General features: G+C 45.5%; 1 protein-coding gene and 1 pseudogene across 1 annotated transcript; both read right to left on the bottom strand.

Annotated features, from left to right (window-relative positions):
• Window positions 1-758: 758 nt before the first annotated feature.
• LOC140406668 (uncharacterized) lies at window positions 759-4,642 on the bottom strand. The gene has a single exon (XM_072494670.1). The coding sequence runs from the start codon at window positions 4,640-4,642 to the stop codon at window positions 3,800-3,802; it is 843 nt and encodes a 280-aa protein (XP_072350771.1). The 3' UTR covers window positions 759-3,799.
• Window positions 4,643-5,120: 478 nt separating this feature from the next.
• LOC140406669 (uncharacterized) lies at window positions 5,121-18,691 on the bottom strand (annotated as a pseudogene).
• Between the last annotated feature and the right edge of the window lie 85 nt (window positions 18,692-18,776).

Raw genomic sequence — 18,776 nt, 5'->3', positions numbered from 1 at the left:
GGAAAAGGGTAAACTGATCAATACAGAATGAAAAGGGTAAACTGATCGATACAGAAGGAAAAGGGTAAACTGATCGATACAGAAGGAAAAGGGTAAACTGATCGACACAGAAGGAAAAGGGTAAACTGATCGATACAGAAGGAAAAGGGTAAACGGATCGACACAGAAGGAAAAGGGTAAACTGATCGACACAGAAGGAAAAGGGTAAACTGATCGATACAGAAGGAAAAGGGTAAACTGATCGATACAGAAGGAAAAGGGTAAACTGATCGATACAGAAGGAAAAGGGTAAACTGATCGACACAGAAGGAAAAGGGCAAACTGATCGATACAGAAGGAAAAGGGTAAACTGGTCGATACAGAAGGAAAAGGGCAAACTTATCGACACAAAACAGACTTATACCATTTCTCTTGGTTGATCAGGCTGTAAAAACATAATCCCTCTTGTACCCCTTCTTTGACAACAATTCTGATGGGAATCTTGCTTTGGGGATTCCAGTTCTTGGCTGGCAACAGACCTTCTACTCGGGTATTAAATACCTAAGTAGATCCTCCCTCAGTTTGAATAAACTGGATAGAACTCAATGGTTGGTCAATTTCATACCTGAATCGGTTTGATTGGGTTTTAACCATTTGGGTAAATGTCGCACAGATCGGGATACAATGGGAATGTTTAATGTATCCCTCCCATCATTGTGTGACCTTCCAGTTCCAAATAAGGTTACCAAGGGAATGAAGACTCGTTGCTAACGATCATATCAGATCATACATTCCTTCTCACAGAAGCTGTAATATAGAATTTAAAACAGGCTTAGACAGTTTTAGGTACAACCAAGTCTTTTAACACAACCACTTCCAGATTATTAAATCTTCAATTAAAATCAACTGAGGCACACTACTTATTTAATAATTTGTTTCTGATGAGTGAATAATTAATACACATCATTGATTAATATAACCGATCAATTGCTGAATACAAAATGCCCTTTTCATTTAAATGTTACGTTTCACAATGGCTTCCTTGATCTTATTAGCTTACTTCAGTAAACATAAAATGTAGCTCATCTGAAAATGAATCATTTCTACTGAAACAAACTGCCTAGTCCCACTTATATGTGTCTGTAAATATCTTTGCTCACCTCCCCCTGAATGCGTCAATGTCTTGGGCAGTGGCCAGTTTATCAAATGCAATTCTCTTTGAACGTTTATCCACAACAATGCAAACATCTCCAAGAGAGCCATCAATTTATTAGTCTCATCTACACTTTCCTTTCATTAAAATATACATCAATACCACATTGATATATTCCACTGAACTACACCCACAGTGAGGTATTCCAATTCCCATTTAGTGGGGTTATTTTTCCTTAACTTTATTCCTGTGCTCAACCACTTCCTCTTATACAATTTTACACATCCCATTAGATATCTCATTCATGAGGCTTAGAGAAACGTTACTGTCCAGTACTCCTACCTATAAAACAGGAATCAGACATTTCAATTTGATTCCAGGTATCAACAGATTAGATGTTTTTTATTTTCAAAATTAGTTCAAATTCAATTTGCAGTATTGTGGGGCTGGTGGGTTTAAGTCTTCAATTTATTTCCCCAGAGGAAACCTTCTTTTCCGATTCCCGGGAACCACCCAGACTGGTTGTCGTCAGGTTTTGTTCTGAATATTTGATAATCCCCCTCAGCTTCAGGTAAATTTCCCTTTCGAAGTTTGAAATAGCAAAGCTATAATTTTACTTCATCAATTTTGGCAATTGTTGAGGAAAAATATACCAGCGCTTCGCGTTTTCGCCAAAGGTCCTTTATTTAACACAAAGTTTGTGGAGGGAGTTAGAGTGACCACTCTATTAGGCCTTCTAATTAGTCCTTCTAATTGTCCCCACTTTACAAAAGGCAAGGCAGTACTTTATATGGTACAATAAGCAATATTTAGAAAAACGAGGCATTCCTTTGATAAGCCCAGAGACAGAAAAGCGAGCAGAGTTAAACAACTTGAATTCCTAGTCTAAGGACAATAATAATTGTCTGCTGTCAGCAACAATGTGCAGCTGTGCACTTGTTTACATGGTCTGACCTTCTGCCTATTACATGCAGAACTTCTTGACTGAAATAAGGCTAATATATCCATCATGCTTTGCCAAGTGCCTATTGCCATGAAATATAGTCAAGCAACCGGTTAAAAAAGAATACAGGGTATTCAGGCAACTAATCGGCCAACTACAGTCCCTTCTACAGCAAAGCTTACTCCAACTTGCTGGTTATAAATGGTATTTTTACGTCAGAATCAGAAGTCTTGGCAATTGATTTGTCGGCAAGTTGCATATCTCCCATCTCAAGCTCTTTCTCTCAGAAAGTAACAAATTGCCTAAATGGTTAAGGCCAAAGTCTTTGAAAGGCAAAGCCTTGAGTTCAAATTGTCACCATGTTGTGATATTTGATGCCAGTTCTTGAATTCAGAAATAAAAACCTTCTCGATCTCTTGCTGCAGCATCAGCACAAACCCTGGAAACCCGTTGAATCCACTTGGATTTGTCCAAGAGCCCAATGGGTTAATGTGTTCAGGAGAACAACCAAAAATGTGAGAGCAAAAATAATCCCGCGTTAATGATGAGGTGTTATTGTTCAGTGGTTACATTCCCATCACTGAGTCAGGAGGATGTGGGTTCAACTTCAGCTCCAGAAACCTGACCATAAAATCCGGCTGGTATTCCAATGCTGTACTGAGGGAATACAGCACTGTACTGAGGGAATACAGCACTGTACTAAGGGAATACAGCACTGTACTAAGGGAATACAGCACTGTACTGAGGGAATACTGCACTGTACTGAGGGAATACTGCACTGTACTGAGGGAATACTGCACTGTACTGAGGGAATACAGCACTGTACTGAGGGAATACAGCACTGTACTGAGGGAATACTGCACTGTACTGAGGGAATACAGCACTGTACTGAGGGAATACAGCACTGTACTGAGGGAATACAGCACTGTACAGAGGGAATACAGCACTGTACTGAGAGAATACTGCACTGTACTGAGGGAATACAGCACTGTACAGAGGGAATACAGCACTGTACTGAGGGAATACAGCACTGTACTGAGGGAATACTGCACTGTACAGAGGGAATACAGCACTGTACTGAGGGAATACAGCACTGTACTGAGGGAATACAGCACTGTCTATCAGAGGAAACCTTCCAATATAACCCCATCTGCTCTTGCAGCTGGACATTAAAGTTCTGCTGATGATATTTCGAAGGAGGAAGTTCTCTCGGGTAAACTGCTCAATATAAAGCCCTCGGTGATGAGCACTGAACAGATAATCTGATCATAATCATAGTTCTGTTTTGAACTCACTTTCTTGCTTCACAGATGCTGCCTGACCTGCTGAGTATTTCCATCATCTTATTTGTGTTTGTTGGAGCCTGTTGTACACAATCTGGCTGCCGCATTTCCTACATTACAACAGTGACTATATTTCAAAAGAACCTCATTGTCTGTAAAGCACTTTGGGACATCCTGAAGTTGTGAGAGGTGCTATATAAATACAAGTCTTCCATTAACAAAGGTGAAAAGATCCAACAATGGAACAGTCGGTAAGAGCATATCAATCAGTCTCCTCTTATCTTACAGAAATCCAGGATTCCAACACTGTCCATTTAATGCAATTCATGTCCATTCTGTTAATCCCATTAACTGGGCTGGGGTTTAACATCAAGGGAAATAAATCTGAACTGTCAAAATGAACATGGTTCATTCCTGGGTGTAGGAATCCAATCCCTGTAATCACATGTGAACCCTCTGGTGTGCCAGACGATTGGATGGCCGAGTGAATCCTCTGCCACACACGGGGCAGGTGAACGGCTTTTCCCCGGAATGGAGTCGCTGGTGTTTTGTCAAATCACTTCCGCTTTTAAAGCTCTTCTCACAGTCAGAACATTGGAATGGTCTCTCATCAGTGTGAACAAGTTTATGTCTCCGAAGCTGAGATTTCAAAGCAAATCCCTTCCTACACTCAGTGCAGGTAAAAGGTTTCTCCCCAGTGTGAATTAGCTGGTGATCCCGGAGATTATATGGATTAGTGAAATTCTTCCCACAATCAGTGCAGGTGAACGGTCTCTCTTCAGTGTGAATACGCTGGTGTCTGAGAAGGTGTGCCGATTTAATAAATCCCTTCCCACACACGGAGCAGATGAACGGCCTCTCACCAGTGTGGACACGCTTGTGATCAGTGAGGTGGGAAGAACAAGTGAATCTCTGCCCACACTCAGAGCAGTGGAATGGTCTTTCCCCAGTGTGAACCCGTAGATGCTCAGTGAGGTTGGATGAAGACCGGAAGCTCTTCCCACACTGAGAGCAATCGTACGGTTTCTCTCCAGTGTGAACTCGCTGGTGCGACGTTAGGTTGGATGCTGAAGTGAATTCCATTCCACAGGTGGAGCAGATAAACAGCTTCTCTCTTGTGTGAATACGTTGATGAATAATTAGATTCCCAGCATTCTTATAGCTTTTACCACAGTCAGAGCAGTTGAAAGTCCTCTCCCTGGTGTGACTACGTTGATGAATTTCCAGCCCTGATGGGGATTTGAATCCCTTCCCACAGTCACCACATTTCCACGGTTTCCCCATGCTGTTGGCGTCCTTGTGTTACCAAGGCAGTGACGTAGGGGTATTGTCACTGGACTAATAATCTAGAGACCCAGGGTAATGCTCTAGGGACCCAGGTTCAAATCCCACTGTGGCAGATGGTGAAAATTGAATTCAATAATGATCTGGAATTAAAAGTCTAATGATGACCATGAAACCATTGTCAATTGTTGTAAAAACTCATCTGGTTCACTGATGTCCTTCAGGTCTGGCCTACATATGACTCCAGATCCATAGCAATGTGGTTGACTTAAATGCCCTCCGGGATGGGCAATAAATGCTTCCACAACCAGCAATGCCCACATCCCATGAACAAATTAAAAAAACAGGTCTCTCCCCACTGTGAATGGTGCGATGTTTTTTCAGGCTGTGTAACTGATTAAAGTTCTTTTCAGTCAGTTCACTGGAACATTCTCACTCGGGTGTTGTGGGGGTCTCGGTGCTTGTCAGTCACAATGATGTCTCCGATCCTTTCCCACAGACAGAACAGACAAACATTTCTCCTTCCACATTCAAAAGCTGATGATATTCAGATCCTGATGACCGTGTCAAATCCTCTCCTTCCAATCCCCTGTAAAAGGAGTTGACAGTGTCAGTATCACTTTCATTCCAAAGAAACGAATATCTGGATTTCCAGAAAGCTTTTGACAAGGTGCCACACAAAAGGTTGCTGCATAAACTAAAGATGCATGGCATTGAGGGTAAAGTGGTAGCATGGGTAGAAGATTGGTTAACTAACAGAAAGCAGAGTGTGGGGATAAATGGGTGTTTCTCTGGTTGGCAACCTGTAACTAGTGGGGTCCCTCAAGGATCAGTGTTGGGCCCGCAGTTGTTCACAATTTACATAGACGATTTGGAGTTGGGACCAAGTGCAATGTGTCAAAGTTTGCAGACGACACTAAGATGAGTGGTAAAGCAAAAAGTGCAGAGGATACCGGAAGTCTGCAGAAGGATTTGGCTAGGTTAGGTGAATGGGCTAGGGTCTGGCAGATGGAATTCAATGTTGCCAAGTGTGAGGCTATCCATTTTGGGAGGAATAACAGCAGAATGATTATTATTTAAACGGTAAGATGCTAAAACATGCTGCTGTGCAGAGGGACCTGGGTGTGCTGGTGCACGAGTCGCAAAATGTTGGTGTGCAGGTGCAACAGGTGATTCAAGAAGGCTAATCAAGTTTTGTCTTTCATTGCTAGAGGGATGGAGTTCAAGACTAGTGAGGTTATGCTGCAATTGTATAGGGTGTTGGTGAGGCCGCATCTGGAGTATTGTGTTCAGTTTTGGTCTCCTTTCCTGAGAAAGGACATATTGGCACTGGAGGGAGTGCAGAGGAGATTCACTAGGTTGATCCCAGAGTTGAGGGGATTAGATTATGATGAGAGGTTGAGTAGACTGGGACTGTACTCATTGGAGTTTAGAAGGATGCGGGGGATCTTATTGAGACATATAAAATTATGAAGGGAATAGATAGGATAGATGCGGGCAGGTTGTTTCCACTGGTCGGGGAAAGCAGAACTAGGGGGCATAGCCTCAAAATAAGGGGAGGTAGATTTAGGACGGAGTGTAGGAGGAACTTCTTCACCCAAAGGGTTGTGAATCTCTGGAATTCCTTGCCCAGTGAAGCAGTTGAGGCTCCTTCTTTAAACGTTTTTAAGAAAAGGATAGATACCTTTCTAAAGAATAAAGGGATTCGGGGATATGGTGTAGGGGCCAGAGAGTAGAGCTGAGTCCACAAAGATCAGCCATGATCTCATTAAATGGCGGAGCAGGCTCGAGGGGCCAGATGGCCTACTCCTGCTCCTAGTTCTTATGTTCTTATGAAATTCAGAACAAATAGTTCTAATTTCTGTGGAATATTCGTTCCTCTCTTGTTTCCCCAAATATGTTGCCCAATCAAAGTAAAAGAAAGCAAAATCCCAACAAAAACAAAGGAAAGTTAGGACGGCACGGTGGTTAGCAATGCTGCCTCACTGCGCTGAGGACCCAGGTTCGATCCCGGCCCCGGGTCACTGTTCATGTGGAGTTTGTACATATTCCCTGTATCTGCATGGGTCTCATCCCCACAACCCAAAAAAGATGTGCAGGGTAGGTGGATTGGCCGCACTAAATTTCCCCTTAATTGGAAAAAAAAGAATTGGGTACTCTAAATTTTGTAAAAGTACAAAGGAAAGTTTTTTTAACTAAACCAGAATGTTGCTTTCAGTGTCTCAGAAACACTCTGCACCCTGAGGTAACAACAGTTGTGGAAGGTATCAAGCGTACTGGTGGACAACTCCTGGTCCCACTCCAGGGCCACCTGAACATGGACAAGACCACAGAAGAGAGGCCAGCAGCCAGAGGAAGCCCTACATTCTCCCCCATCTGGATCTAAAAATTGGTGTTTTCAACAGATCAGGAGCAGATCCTCTGCTCCGACTAGCCCATACCCCTCTGTGCAGTAAAGCTGACCTTCTAAAAGTGCATCCTGCCTAAGCCCACACCCCCATAACCCCACCGAACCTGCAGATATTTGGGTTGTGTGAGAACAGCAGAGCACCGGAAGAAACCCACGCAGACACAGGGATAATGTGCAAACTTCACAACGTCAGCCACCCAAGCTCCGATTCGAATCCGAGTCTCTGTCGCTGTGAGGCAGCAGTGCCAACCACAGTGCCGCTAATTAATAATTTTAAACTATTCTGTTGCTTTCTGTTCCGGGCACTACGACCCAGTTGGAAAACAGACTCTAAAGTCCTGCCCATTCTCTCTTACGTCACCCTGATGCCTGCGCATGCGCTCTTCTCCTCGTTGAACCTACATGGCGGCCGCTCACCCGAGCTTGACCCCAGGCACATTACCCAAAGCCACAAACTCGCTACCGGAGGGTCTTATTTAGGGTTGGCGGCCTTCACTCAGGAGTTGATAAACTCTTCCCGTCCAGAGCCGGCTACATCGCTCCCTCTGGGATGCCATATCCTTACCAGTTTACTACAGCCCATCTGCACCCAGTTCCCTCCAACTCGGAAAAGAGCCACCCAGAATGCCCCGCGGCAGGCTGCCCCTGGAGCATGCGCACTCAGCGCAATGAGCCAGTTGGATAGAGCGGTTTCTGGGCCGCGGGGCTTGTGGGAGCTATGGCCACCATTCATCAGCTGCTCGAGGCCTCTGAGCCAGAATCTCTGGATTCGAGTCCTACCCCAGGACTTGATCCTAACCCGGTCAAACAGGTTGAGTGTGTCAATCTGCAAATGCTTCCAAACTCACCAATATCTGACGGTAAGAGTGGGAGAGAGTCCTGGTCAGCCACGTGTTTTGTGGGAGCCTCTCAAGTTATAAATCCCTGGTAACAGACGAGTGACCAGTTCCAGGAATTACTCGCTATGGAAACAGATGAAAGTCTGCTTTAATTAACCACGAGTGGGAAGAGAATTAAAGTGATGTTTTTGTCAGGCGCTAGGACCCGGGTGGGAACAGGCGCTGAAGCCGCGCCCACCATATTTTACATCTCCAAAACCCGGCGCAAACGCTCTTTCCCCATTAAATCAGCAGTTAATCTTGGGCTTTTGGGGGGATAAAGCCCAGAGCTGCAAAAGAGGGACCCACAGATTTATATTCAGGGTTTGAGGCATTCACCAGGTGTTTAGGAACCCTCCCCGGCAAAACCAGAAGAGAGAGAGAACTGTGAAACATATCAGTTAAGTGAGGAAGTTGGAATGTCAGTGGTTTAGTGAGAATAGGGTCAAGGGAGCAGAGGTCAGGTCTCAAAAACAAGATTAGATTGAACAGAACATGACAGGAGATAGGAGAGAAACTGGAGGTAGATCTGAGTTCACACTCAGACGAGGGGGATTTTTAGAGACAGTTTGGCCCGGTGGAAGGGAGGGAAGCAGCAGAGGCATCTGATCAGATTGTCCACTCACTGTAATTACTTGTGAATTTGCTGGTGTCTTATCAGGTTGGATGACTGTGTGAATCTTTCCCCACACTTGGGGCAGGTGAATGGCCTCTCCCTTGTGTGAACTCGCTGAAGTGTCAGCTGGCTGGATGACTGCATTGCGCAGGTCAAGGACACACAGCCTGAGTGAGAGAGATACAGACCGAGTGAGAATTTGGTAATTTGGTGCAGTGAGGTAATTCGGTGAAGAGTGGGAGAAGGTGCTTTTTCCCGACTGTTTTGTTCTCTCTCTTTCTTCGGGCCTAATTTCGGGAGCCGTTCGGAGGAGGAGGAGTAGTCTGATCATAAAAACCTAACGGAAACTTCCTGTTTTCCATTTTATTCCCGAAAAGTGACGTCAGAGGGAAGCTGTGATCTGAGTGGTTGATAGCAAATCTGCCCCAAATTTTAAAAAAAACACAGCTAAACTCATAAACTTAAATTAAACTAATTAATTAATTAGTGATGGCTGGTCAGGTGATGTGCTTGAGCTGCTTGATGTGGGAGCTGGCAGATCCCATTGCGAGCTGCAGCGACCACATCTGCAGTAAGTGTTGGCTGCTCAAAGAGCTCCGGCTCAGAGTTGATGAGCTGGAGTCTGAGCTTCAAACACTGAGGCACATCCGGGAGGGGGAGACTTACCTGGACACTGTGTTTCAGGAGGCAGTCACACCTGTCAGAGTAAGTAGTTTAAATCCTGCCAGTGGCCAGGGACAGCAGGGTGTGACTGCAAGTCAGGCAGGTAAAGGGAACCAGCAGTCAGGAACTCAGGAGCCTCAGCCCTTGACTCTGTCCAACAGGTATGAGGCACTTGCTCCCTGTGTGGATGGCGAACAGGGCTGCAGGAAGGATGAGTCAGCTGACCAAGGCACCATGGTTCAGCAGGCCATTCAAGGGGAGGGAGTAAATAGGCAAGTTGTCGTTGTAGGGGATTCTATTATCAGGGGGATAGATAGTATCCTTTGTGAGCAGGATAAAGAGTCCCGCATGGTATGTTGCCTGCCCGGTGCTAGGGTGCGGGACATCTCTGACCGGCTTGAAAGGATACTGGAGGGGGAGGATCCAGTTGTTGTGGTCCATGTCGGTACCAACAACATAGGCAAGTCTAGGAAAGAGGACCTGTTTAGAGATTATAAAGAGCTAGGATTCAAATTAAAAAACAGGTCCTCAAGGGTCATAATCTCCGGATTACTGCCCGAGCCACGTGCAAATTGGCATAGGGAGGCAAGAATAAGGGAAGTTAACACGTGGCTGAAAGAGTGGTGTGGGAAAGAGGGGTTCCTTTTCATGGGACACTGGCATCAGTTTTGGGACAGGGGGGACCTATACCGTTGGGATGGTCTCCACCTGAACCGAGCTGGGACCAGTGTTCTGGCGAAAAGAATAAATAGGGTGGTCAATAGGACTTTAAACTAAAGATTGGGGGGGAAGGGAAAGTCAGGGAACCAAGAGGTGAAGTAATCAGTGGGAAGCGTAGCTGCTTAGGAATACAAAAAAGCACGAAAAGACAAAACTCAGGAGAGGTTACGATAGTCCCCATCCCACAAAATATGACAGTGTATGGAAAGGCTCAGTAAACCAAGGTCCACCACACTAAGAAAACAAAAAGGGACGGTCAATAGAGAATTAAAGGTGCTATATTTAAATGCGCGCAGTGTACGGAACAAGGTAGATGAGCTTGTGGCCCAGATTGTGACTGGCAGGTATGATGTGGTAGGCATCACAGAGACATGGTTGCAGCGGGTTCAGGACTGGCATTTAAACATCCAGGGATTCACAACCTATCGAAAAGACAGGGAGGTGGGCAGAGGGGGCGCGGTTGCCTTGTTAATTAGGAATGAAATTAAATCAATAGCACTAAATGACATAGGGTCAGATGATGTGGAGTCTGTGTGGGTAGAGTTGAGGAACCACAAAGGCAAAAAAACCATAATGGGAGTTATGTACAGGCCTCCTAACAGTGGTCAGGACCGGGGGCACAAAATGCACCACGAAATAGAAAGTGCATGTCAGAAAGGCAAGGTCACAGTGATCATGGGGGACTTCAATATGCAGGTGGACTGGGTAAATAATGCTGCCAGTGGACCCAAGGAAAGGGAATTAATTGAATGTTTACAGGAGGGCTTTTTGGAACAGCTTGTGATGGAGCCCACGAGGGAACAGGCCATTCTGGACTTAGTGTTATGTAATGAGCCAGACTTGATTAAAGATCTTAAAGTAAGGGAGCACTTAGGAGGCAGTGATCATAATATGGTAGAATTCAATCTCCAATTTGAAAGAAAGAAGGTAGAATCAGATGTAAAGGTGTTACAGTTAAATAAAGGTAACTACAGGGGCATGAGGGAGGAACTGACAAAAATCGACTGGGAGCAGAGCCTAGGGGGAAAGACAGTAGAACAGCAATGGCAGGAGTTTCTGGGAGTAATTGAGGACACAGTGCAGAGGTTCATCCCAAAGAAAAGCAAGGTTATCAGAGGGGGGATTAGGCAGCCATGGCTGACAAAGGGAGTTAGGGAATGCATCAAAGCAAAAGAGAAAGCCTATAATGTGGCAAAGAGTAGTGGGAAGTCAGAAGATTGGGAAGGCTACAAAAACAAACAGAGGATAACAAAGAGAGAAATAAGGGAAGAGAGGATCAAATATGAAGGTAGGCTAGCCAGTAACATTAGGAATGATAGTAAAAGTTTCTTTAAATACATTAAAAACAAAGGGGAGGCAAAAGTTGACATTGGGCCGCTCCAAAATGACGCTGGTAATTTTGTGATGGGAGACAAGGAAATAGCTGAGGAACTAAATAAGTACTTTGCGTCAGTCTTCACAGTAGAAGACATGAGTAATATCCCACCAATTCCGGAGAGTCAGGGGGCAGAGTTGAATATGGTAGCCATCACAAAGGAGAAAGTGCTAGAGAAACTAAGAGGTCTAAAAATTGATAAATCTCCGGGACCAGATGGACTACATCCTAGAGTTCTAAAGGAGATAGCTGAAGAAATAGTGGAGGCGCTAGTTATGAGCTTTCAAAAGTCACTGGAGTCCGGGAAAGTCCCAGAGGATTGGAAAATCGCTGTTGTAACCCCCCTGTTAAAGAAGGGAACAAGGAAAAAGATGGAAAATTATAGGCCAATTAGCCTAACCTCGGTTGTTGGCAAGATTCTAGAATCCATTGTTAAGGATGAGATTTCTAAATTCTTGGAAGTGCAGGGTCAGATTAGGACAAGTCAGCATGGATTTAGTAAGGGGAGGTCGTGCCTGACAAACCTGTTAGAGTTCTTTGAAGAGATAACAAATAGGTTAGACCAAGGAGAGCCAATGGATGTTATCTATCTTGACTTCCAAAAGGCCTTTGATAAGGTGCCTCACGGGAGACTGCTGAGTAAAATAAGGGCCCATGGTATTCGAGGCAAGGTGCTAACATGGATTGACGATTGGCTGTCAGGCAGAAGGCAGAGAGTTGGGATAAAAGGTTCTTTTTCAGAATGGCAACCGGTGACGAGTGGTGTCCCGCAGGGTTCAGTGTTGGGGCCACAGCTGTTCTCTTTATATATTAACGATCTAGATGACGGGACTGGGGGCATTCTGGCTAAGTTTGCCGATGATACAAAGATAGGTGGAGGGGCAGGTAGTATGGAGGAGGTGGGGAGGCTGCAGAAAGATTTAGACAGTTTAGGAGAGTGGTCCAAGAAATGGCTGATGAAATTCAACGTGGGCAAGTGCGAGGTCTTGCACTTTGGAAAAAAGAATAGAGGCATGGACTATTTTCTAAACGGTGACAAAATTCATAATGCTGAAGTACAAAGGGACTTGGGAGTCCTCGTCCAGGATTCTCTAAAGGTAAACTTGCAGGTTGAGTCCGTAATTAAGAAAGCAAATGCAATGTTGTCATTCATCTCAAGAGGCTTGGAATATAAAAGCAGGGATGTACTTCTGAAGCTTTATAAAGCATTAGTTAGGCCCCATTTAGAATACTGTGAGCAATTTTGGGCCCCACACCTCAGGAAGGACATACTGGCACTGGAGTGTGTCCAGCGGAGATTCACACGGATGATCCCAGGAATGGTAGGCCTGACATACGATGAACGTCTGAGGATCCTGGGATTATATTCATTGGAGTTTAGGAGGTTGAGGGGAGATCTAATAGAAACTTACAAGATAATGAATGGCTTAGATAGGGTGGATGTAGGGAAGTTGTTTCCATTAGCAGGGGAGACTAGGACCCGGGGGCACAGCCTTAGAATAAAAGGGAGTCACTTTAGAACAGAGATGAGGAGAAATTTCTTCAGCCAGAGAGTGGTGGGTCTGTGGAATTCATTGCCACAGAGGGCGGTGGAGGCCGGGACGTTGAGTGTCTTTAAGACAGAAGTTGATAAATTCTTGATTTCTCGAGGAATTAAGGGCTATGGAGAGAGAGCGGGTAAATGGAGTTGAAATCAGCCATGATTGAATGGCGGAGTGGACTCGATGGGCCGAATGGCCTTACTTCCGCTCCTCTGTCTTATGGTCTCATGGTCTTATGGACTGAGTGAATGTCTTCCCACACTGGGAGCAGGTGAACGGCCTCTCCCCAGTGTGAGTTCACTGGTGTACATGGAGGTCAGATGATGTCTTGAACCCAGTCCTGCAGTAAGTGCACCTGAACAGTTTCTCATCAGTGTGAATAAGTTGATGACGCATCAGTTCCCCGGATCTTTTAAAGCATTTCTCACAGTCTCGGCATTGAAAAGGTCTCTCACCTGTGTGAACACGTTGATGGGGGAGCAGTTCCCGGGCACTTTTGTAGCACTTCCTGCAGTCTTGGCATTTAAATGGTATCTTCCCATTGTGAGCACTCTGGTGATTCAGCAGAGTGGATAACTGAGTGAATCCCTTCCCACACTCAGAGCAAGTGAAAGGTCTCTCCCCAGTGTGAGTGCGCTGGTGTTCACTGAGTTAAGATGACTGCTTGAACCCAGTCCCACAGTGAGAGCACCTGAACGGTCACTCGTTGGTGTGAACACGTTGATGGAGTATCAGGGCCCGGGAACATTTAAAGCACTTCCCACAGTCTGGGCATTTAAAAGGTCTCTCATCCGTGTGAACTTGCTGGTGCATCTTCAAGTCAGATGACCGAGCGAATCTCTTCCCACACTCTGAGCAGGTGAATGGTCTCTTCCCAGTGTGAACCCGCTGGTGTCTCAGCAGGTTGCAGGACTGAGCGAATCCTTTCCCACACACGGAGCAGTTGAATGGTTTCTCCCCGGTGTGCACTCGGTGGTGTTGCAGCAGGCTGGATGATCGAGAGAATCTCTTCCCACAATCAGAGCAAGTGAATGACCTCTCCCCAGAGTGTCTGGGACGGTGAATTTTCAGTTGAGATGTGGATCTGAATCCCTCCTCACATTCCCACGGTTTCTCCTCACTGTTAACGGAGCTTTTTCCTTCCATGTTCAAAATTCACCAATATTCAGGTTACGATGAATTGGGTGACTTTGGCTGATCCTGATATGATGTTTGATCTGAGTTTCCTGACTGCAAATCCTCCCCTTCTAACTCTGAAATTCATTTAAAACAAAAAAAAGGGAGCGAGAGAGAACCCACAAAAACACAAAGGCAAGTTGTGAAATTGAGCTGAATGAATCCGGCAACGGGAAAAAAGTGACCATGAAAACTGGTGAATCTTTTGTGAAAAGTGAACTAGTTTTTTAATGTCCTTCAGGGAAGGGAACCTGCCGCCCGGCCTGAGCCCACACAAGACTCGGGCCTTTGCAATAACACAAGAAATAGGAGCAGAAGTAGACCATTCGGCCCGTCGAACCTGCTCTGCTATTGAATACAATTATGGCTGATCTCGGTCTTCCATTCCCCTTTCCCGCCAGCTCCCCATGTCCTTGACTTCCTGAGAGACCAAAAATCTCACCATCTCAGCCTTAAATATATTCAATGATGGATCATCCACAACCTTCTTGGCTAGATAATTCTATGCATGAAAGAGAGAGAGAAAGTTAAAAAGAATGAGGGAAAGGGAGAGGGAGCGAGAACAGAGGCATTTCCTCCACTGACACCGGAATCACAATTTGACAGAATCTCTTAACCCATTAACCTTCGCCAACTGGATGGACCAGGACAGCAGATGTATGTTGACATCATCACCTGCAAGTTCCCTTCCAAGACACACACTGTCCGACCTTGTCTGGCATCCAGTGCTGGATGAGCAGAACTTTCCTCCACTTAAATATTGACAAGACTGAACCCATTCCCTTTCATCCCCGCTACAAACTCCACTCCCTTGTCACCAATTCCATCCATCAGATGTCTGAGGCTGAAGCAGACTGTTCACAACCCTGGTGAAATATTTCACCCCAGATGAGCTCTTGACCACATAGCCACACTGTCACGAAGATTGCCGATTTCCACCTCAGTAACAGCTCGACTCCACCTTAGTCCCTGTTCATCTGCTGCAGAAACCATCATCCATTCTTCTGTTCCCTCTCAAACAAATTATTCCATTGCACTCGCAGCTGGACTCCAACATTAAACAACCCCCTCCATCCCATCCCAAACTCTGCTACCCATGTGCTTACTCACACCAGCCCCTGTGCCCACTGATCTGCAAATGCTTCCTTTTAAAAAGCACAAAGTTTAAATTTCTCATTGTTTTATTCCATGATAATGATCATCCTGATCTCTGTAATCTCCTCCACACAAATCCCTTTGAGATCTCGGCACTCATTTAATTCCAGCCACTTGAGAATTCCCGATTTTAATCTCTCCACCATTACTGGAATGTCAAACGCAATCCATCAGAGTCAGCGTGGTTTTGTGAAGGGTAGATAGTCTTTGAATCATTTGTTGGGGTTTTTAGAAGATGTAACAAGCCAAGTGGATAATGGGGTCCTGTAGATGTATTTGGACTTCCAGAATACATTTGATAAGGTGTCCCACAAAAGAAAAAGGAGTCATTTGTCAGGGCTAGAAGGCTGGGAACAGCCGAAGCCTGTGTGGAACATGAGGAAAGTAGGAAGGAACTTAAGCAAGGAGTCAGGAGGGTTCAAAGGGGTCACAAAAAGTCATTGGCAAATAGGGTGAAGGAGAATCCCAAGGTTTTTTACATGTACATAAAAAGCAAGAGGGTAGCCAAGGAAAGGGTTGGCCTGCCGAAGGACAGGGGAGGGAATCTATGTGTGGAGCCAGAGGAAATGGGCAAGGTACTAAATGAATACTTTGCATCAGTATTCACAAAAGAGAAGGAATTGGTGGATGTTGAGTCTGGAGAAGGGTGTGTAGATAGCCTGGGTCACATTGAGGTCCAAAAAGACGAGGTGTTGGGCGTCTTGAAAAATATTAAGGTGGATAAGTCCCCAGAGCCTGATGGGATCTACCCCAGAATACTGAAGGAGGCAAGAGACAAAATTGCTGAGGCCTTGACAGAAATCTTTGGATCCTCACTGTCTTCAGGTGATGTCCCGGAGGACTGGAGAATACCCAATGTTGTTCCTTTGTTTAAGAAGGGTAGCAAGGATAATCCAGGGAACTACAGGCCGGTGAGCCTTACTTCAGTGGTAGGGAAATTACTGGAGAGAATTCTTCGAGACAGGATCTACTCCCATTTGGAAGCAAGTGGACGTATTAGCGAGAGGCAGCATGGTTTTGTGAAGGGGAGGTTGTGTCTCACTAACTTAATAGAGTTTTTTGAGGAGGTCACAAAGATGATTGATGCAGGTAGGGCAGTGGATGTTGCCTATATGGACGTCAGTTAGACGTTTGACAAGGTCCCTCATGGCAGACTGGTACAAAAGGTGAAGTCACATGGGATCAGGGGTGAGCTGGCAAGGTGGATACAGAACTGGCTAGGTCATAGAAGGCAGAGAGTAGCAATGGAAGGGTGCTTTTCTGATTGGAGGGCTGTGACTAGTGGTGTTCCGCAGAGATCAGTGGTGGGACCTTTGCTGTTTGTAGTATATATAAATGATTTGGAGGAAAATGTAACTGGTCTGATTAGTAAGTTTGCAGACGACACAAAGGTTGGTGGAATTGCGGATAGCGATGAGGACTGTCAGAGGACACAGCAGGATTTATATTGTTTGGAGACTTGGGCGGAGAGATGGAAGATGGAGTTTAACCTAGACAAATGTGAGGTAATGCATGTTGGAAGGTCTAATGCAGGTAGGGAATATACCTTGAATGGTAGAACCATCAAGAGTATTGACAGTCAGAGAGATCTAGGTGTATAGGGCCACAGGTCACTGAAAGGGGCACAGGTGGAGAAGGTAGTCAAGAAGGCATACGGCATGCCTGCCTTCATTGGCCGGAGCATTGAGTATAGGAATTGGCAAGTCATGTTGCAGCTGTATAGAACTTTAGTTAGGCCACACTTGGAGGATAGTGTCCAATTCTGGTTGCCACACTACCAGAGGGATGTGGAGGCTTTAGAGAGGGTGCAGAAGAAATTTACCAGGATGTTGCCTGGTATGGAGGGCATTAGCTATGTGGAGTGATTGAATAAACTCGGTTTGTTCTCATTGGAACGACGGAGGTTGAGGGGCGACCTGATAGAGGTCTACAAAATTATGAGGGGCATAGACAGAATGGATAGTCAGAGGCTTTTCCCCAGGGTAGAGGGGTCAATTACTGGGGGGCATAGGTTTAAGGTGCGAGGGGCAAGGTTTAGAGGAGATGTACGAGACAAGTTTTTTTACACAGAGTAGTGGTGCCTGGAACTCACTGCCGGAGGAGGTGGTGGAAGCAGGGACGATAGTGACATTAGGGCTCGTTGGTCTAGGGGTATGATTCTCGCTTTGGGTTTCGCGATCTCAAAATCTGAGTGAGGTCCCGGGTTCAAATCCCGGACGAGCCCTTTGATGAGGTTTTGTGGGCAGCACGGTAGCATTGTGGATAGCACAATTGCTTCACAGCTCCAGGGTCCCAGGTTTGATTCCGGCTTGGGTCACTGTCTGTGCGGAGTCTGCACATCCTCCCCGTGTCTGCGTGAGTTTCCTCCGGGTGCTCCGGTTTCCTCCCACAGTCCAAAGATGTGCAGGTAAGGTGGATTGGCCAGGATAAATTGCCCTTAGTGTCCAAAATTGCCCTTAGGGTGGGGTTACTGGGATAGGGTGGAGGTGTTGACCTTGGGTAGGGTGCTCTTTCCAAGAGCCGGTGCAGACTCGATGGGCTGAATGGCCTCCTTCTGCACTGTAAATTCTATGATCTATGATTTAAGGGGTATCTTGATAAATACATGGATAAGATGGGAACAGAGGGATACGGACCCCGGAAGTGCAGAAGATGTTAGTTTAGACGGGCAGCATGGTCGGCACAGGCTTGGAGGGCCGAAGGGCCTGTTCCTGTGCTATACTTTTCTTTGTTCTTCGTTGACTGTAACCCTGACCTCCCGTTTTACAACAACCCATTGGTTTCACAACAAACTCTATCACTGATTTATTTCCCCTTGCGGGTTTGCAGCCTCGATAAAGATGGCAGCCGTTAACTCAGGCCTAAATCATTCATATATAACACACAAAGTATGGAATCCTGTCCTGAACAATCCAGAACTCCGTTGGAAACAGTCTTCCGGTCACAAAAATACCTCTGGACCATTCCCCTTTGCTTCCTGCTGCTCCAACTGATGACATTTCCAGCACTTGTGATTGCCAAGCGTAATGGAAGTGCCCTGGTTTTCCCACATGGAACTGGATGTGTATTCCACGGGGCTGGGATGTGCTGTCATGTCATTATTTATTTCATTATTAACTGACTTAAGTAAATAAACTTAAGAATAAAACAAATAAAGATTCATCAGATCCTCACCAGTTAGTTTTGTCCATTATCCTGAAGTGACCTTATTTTTATTGGGAGTTAACTGAAGTCTGTTCCTAACCTCTCATTATCTAAATTTCCATTCACCACTTTTCTGTCCACCTGACCCAGTCCATGGCTTTCTCCCTCATTGTCTAAAACACATCAGCAACTTTTGTGTAATCCTGGTGCATACATTTCAGTCTAAATCATTGATATATACCGGAAACTGTGGAGCCCCACTGGAAACAGACGTCCAGGCATCGTTCAGTCCCGGATGTGACTAACAGCAGCAACAACAGCTGAATCCAAACCCTGCTGTTGCCTGTGAACTTGCTGATGTCTGTGCAGGTTGTTTGACTGAGTGAATCTCCTCCCGCACATGGAGCAGGTAAACAGCCTCTCCCCAGTACCGCTCTGTTAGATCTACCATGCGGT

The sequence above is a fragment of the Scyliorhinus torazame genome, unplaced genomic scaffold (assembly GCF_047496885.1).
Source record: "Scyliorhinus torazame isolate Kashiwa2021f unplaced genomic scaffold, sScyTor2.1 scaffold_789, whole genome shotgun sequence".
NCBI classification, from domain to species: domain Eukaryota; kingdom Metazoa; phylum Chordata; class Chondrichthyes; order Carcharhiniformes; family Scyliorhinidae; genus Scyliorhinus; species Scyliorhinus torazame.
This window is presented reverse-complemented; position numbering and strand designations above follow the sequence as displayed.

Excerpts from the sequence above, each read along its gene's own strand:
- LOC140406668 (XM_072494670.1), bottom strand. The coding sequence starts at position 4,642 with ATGGGGAAACCGTGGAAATGTGGTGACTGTGGGAAGGGATTCAAATCC.